Source organism: Grammomys surdaster, unplaced genomic scaffold (genome assembly GCF_004785775.1).
Source record: "Grammomys surdaster isolate TR1022 unplaced genomic scaffold, NIH_TR_1.0 126118, whole genome shotgun sequence".
NCBI lineage: Eukaryota > Metazoa > Chordata > Mammalia > Rodentia > Muridae > Grammomys > Grammomys surdaster.
The window spans coordinates 3,005,031-3,009,117 of NW_021620926.1; the positions used below are offsets into that span (position 1 = coordinate 3,005,031).

At 36.6% G+C, this 4,087-nt stretch overlaps 1 protein-coding gene across 1 annotated transcript; it reads right to left on the reverse strand.

Annotated features, from left to right (window-relative positions):
* Positions 1-402: 402 nt before the first annotated feature.
* On the reverse strand, positions 403-1,070 carry LOC114611643 (keratin-associated protein 27-1). The gene has a single exon (XM_028756377.1). The coding sequence runs from the start codon at positions 1,009-1,011 to the stop codon at positions 403-405; it is 609 nt and encodes a 202-aa protein (XP_028612210.1). The 5' UTR covers positions 1,012-1,070.
* Positions 1,071-4,087: the final 3,017 nt, after the last annotated feature.

A 4,087-nucleotide genomic window follows, 5' to 3' on the forward strand; every position in this document is an offset into this window, starting at 1 on the left:
GTGAGTTGAACCTATCAGAAATTGTAGGGCACCTTGAGCTTCCAGAGTAGATTACATTATATCATGGATTTCTTGCATATTCACATTAACTAATAAGCTATATTTTTTGCTAAATATTTTCATATACAGTAGTGAAAATTTATCTTTTTAGGAAACATGGTTATTCTTGGTGCACAGTAAATAGTGTCCAAGTGACATAAAATGATTAACATGCTTTGTGACTATAGTTTACCATAAGAAATATCCTCCCAAAAAACAAATCATCCTTTGCAATTGGAAAGAGAAATAGAAACATATATATTCATTTTTCACACATACGAACAGATTATTTTAGATTTAGAGAAATAGATTTCCCAAGTATTCAGAAATAAATTCAAGTCAACCATATCCTTTATAAATTTTTCACTTACTAGGCAATTGTGAACCACCAGTCACACAGCATGTTGGCTCATAAGTGCTAGAAGATTCCACAAGATGTGGCCCAGAGACAATATTACTTGAGGTATTACAGGAACTAGACTCAGGGACCTGAGAGCGGCATGGGCTGGATTCAAACTCCAGAGTTTGGGAACTTTCAAATGCTGTAGACTTTAGTGGGCAACACTTGGTTATGTAACTTGCAGGTTGGTAGCTCTGGGCTACAAAACCAATTTGCTTACAGTTTCTTGACTGGCAGGTTTGAGAAGCATGCTCTGGCACAGCTGGAGCTATTTCTGTTGTTCTTTCACAGATCTTGGAATTAGAACAAATTGTTTGGTCAGCTCCGGAGTTCCAGGAACTTTGCACACAGGGGTCCACTTTGCACTGGTGCTGTCCGCAGTTGGTCAGTTGGCAGGTAGAAGTTTCACTGTAGGTTTCTTGAAAGTTGTCCAGGAGCCAGGTTCTGTTGTGACAACTGCTGGGCAAGAAAATGCCATCTTCAAAGCTTTGGGGATTAGAGTTGTGTGTGATGGAAGACAGTGATGGAGCTTTACCCAAGCTCCTGAATGAGTGGCAGTGGCTATGAAGCATACTCCTCAAACCTTAATTGAAGTTAGTTAAAAAAGACTCAAGATGTTAAATGTTAGGTTTAAAGATGTAGACTCTATATCTTTGCTGGGAACATTATATAGTACTCAGAAAGCTGGGTGTTGGCTTTAATTTTCAAGACTCCTTTGCACCTCAGTGCTTAAGCTAATTTGAAGGATAACATCTTATTAGTGCTTTGCTTCATTCTATATGAAATGGTGCCTTATTAACAAGATGCAAGTCCAATTGTTAATCTTCAAAATGGCTTTCATGTTGTTTCCATAGCTGAATCATCAGGGTGAGGTTTGTCAAATAGGAGTCCTAGTGTGTCATCCAAGCTCACTGTTGTGACTTTTTATACTGGTAGATGGACAATGAAGAGTGTAGGTATAAATAGACAACCAAATACTGATTAACCTTAATCACTGGAGTTTTCAGTATACCAATATATCCAGAATGTGATAAAATGTTGTTAATTTCTACTTAGAAGTAGATCCAGTTGGGCCCACCATCTGATATTCTCCTCTAGTTGATCCACATATAAGTGGGACGTACAATAGTTATTTCTTCTCATTATTTACTAAAACCATTAAATGTTTTTAGTGGATGCCTCTAGCATTCTTTTTCTCTATATTTCTTACAATATTTTATTTATTTTCAATTGTGTATACACATGTAGGTCTGGGAGCAAAATGTGTGTTTGTGAGTACAGAGGCAAGAAGAAAATGTCAGATCTCCAGAGTTTAGATGTGGTTACAGCCTGGTGTGAAAAACCCATCATGGGTTCTGGGAACTGAGTTCAGTTCCTCTATAAAAAGAGACCTTACTTTCAATACCTGATCCATCTCCCCACCTCTTGCTCCTCTCTTTACCTGAATCTTTGTTCCCTAAATCACCTTGACGTCTTCACATGAAAAAATTTCCCATTTAAAGGTTATTGTTTCTTCTTCTTAGTCACTGATACACTATTTTTATTAATGCAAAATGTCTAATCTCCCCTTTTTGTTCTCCTTGCATGAATTCCATAATCTTTGACACTGAAGATGAACTACTATCAAAATAAACTAATAAAAAATATTAAAATTATGCACACAATGTGTAAGATATTCATCTATAACATTGGATCAGAAGTTATAAAGCAAATTTCATTGCACATTTCATACCAGCATGATATTTATACATATTTATGTGGTACCATGTGATAATTGGTTTCATGAAGGCATTACGTAGTGATTGTATTACGCTTATTTGTATATGTTACCAAACTTTGTACTTTTATAGAGCTTGAATCACATCCTAGGTTCATGTAGAGCACATTTGTCCTACTGCACTAAAGAGCAACACAGACTCCTTAAGTCTAATTGTTTCTCTTTCTTGGTTCCCATCTCTCATCCCAGCTCCTCCGTGTCTTTGCTACTTTACTGATGATCAGTGAATTTCCACCTTTCTATTCTGATTGACTTCCACCAGGCAGTGGCTAGTTGTGATCATGCTTCCTACGGGTTAGTATTGCCTCGGCTATAGCAAATATAAACCAATGTGCTCTTCAGTTATATTTTATTCTCTTTAGTAAAAGCAACTGCTCTTAGCTAGGGTCCATCTCTCCAGCTCTGTTTTGTTTTGTTTTGTTTTTCAGAGAGAACAGATGATCAACTCTAACAATTTTTTTGCACCAATATGCTCTAACTAGAAGTTTCATACTCACAATACTGAGCCTGCCAAGAAAATTCTTCTAATGCATTCTAAAATTTACTTAGCTCAACTAAAAAACAAATAAACAGAAAGAGAATGTATTCTTAGGTCACTATCCTAGACTTTTGTATATAGGTCTAAAGAAGTCTAAGACTATTCAGGAATTCTGAAAAACCCTAATGAATGACCACTCTTAATATTTGAAGGACTAGGAATGTTACAGAAAATTTACAAGACACATCTGAAACCATTGTACCAAATGGACATTGTTTATTGTTTAGAAAAAACACTCATGAATTATGGATCCTACTGTGCTCTTCACATGGCCATTACATCTACAATAAGCCATTCATTTCTCATACCTACCATCTAGTACTTATTTGATCTTGTGTTTTTCCCAGTGCCTTCTATTGGAACTGTGATCACTGTGTATGTATGTGTGTGTGTGTGTGTGTGTGTGTGTGTGTATTCACACATGCGGAGGGGTGTGTATTCACATATGTGTGTGTTTGGAGAGTATAGAAGTCAGCGTGGTTGCTTAGACACAACCCACCTTCCATTTCATACAAAAACTTCTCCTGCAGGCCAGACAAGCAGGGCAGCAAGATTTACCTCACTAATTGCTGGGATTATAAGCACATGGCACTCGACCTTATATTTAAAAATGTGTTCTGGGAGGTAACGTTGATCCTCATTTGTAGATATCCTGGACTCATGATTGGCGTCTTTTTCCAACTCTGACTCTCCTTCTTGAAGTTATTAAATTAATATCATTACAAATTAGAGCAAGACCTATTCCCCTAATCTAGTCAGTAATATCTTACAAGAGTTGATCTATTTTTGTAATTCAAACACTTGTTTTCACCCTCTGCTCAATGTGCTCCAAATTCAAAGGCCTTACCTATGCCCAGTGGATATGTCTACACACACACACACACACACACACACACACACATACACAGTGATCACAATTCCAATAGAAGGCACTGGGAAAAACACAAGATCAAATAAGTACTAGAAGGTAGGCATGAGAAATGAATGGCTTATTGTAGATGTAATGGCCATGTGAAAAGCATAGTAGGATCCATAATTCATGAGTGTTTTTTCTAAACAATAAACAATGTCCATTTGGTACAATGGTTTCAGATGTGTCTTGTAAATTTTCTGTAACATTCCTAGTCCTTCAAATATTAAGAGTGGTCATTCATTAGGGTTTTTCAGAATTCCTGAATAGTCTTAGACTTCTTTCTTTGACTCAGTGTTCAGCAGATTTAGCAAGACATTGTGTTGATCTTCATTGTTTCCTTCGTGAAGAGTTAGTTTTCTTATATAGACAATCCCTACACATCTTTAAAAAGTCTTAGGATTACACAGTTTCTTGACTTTG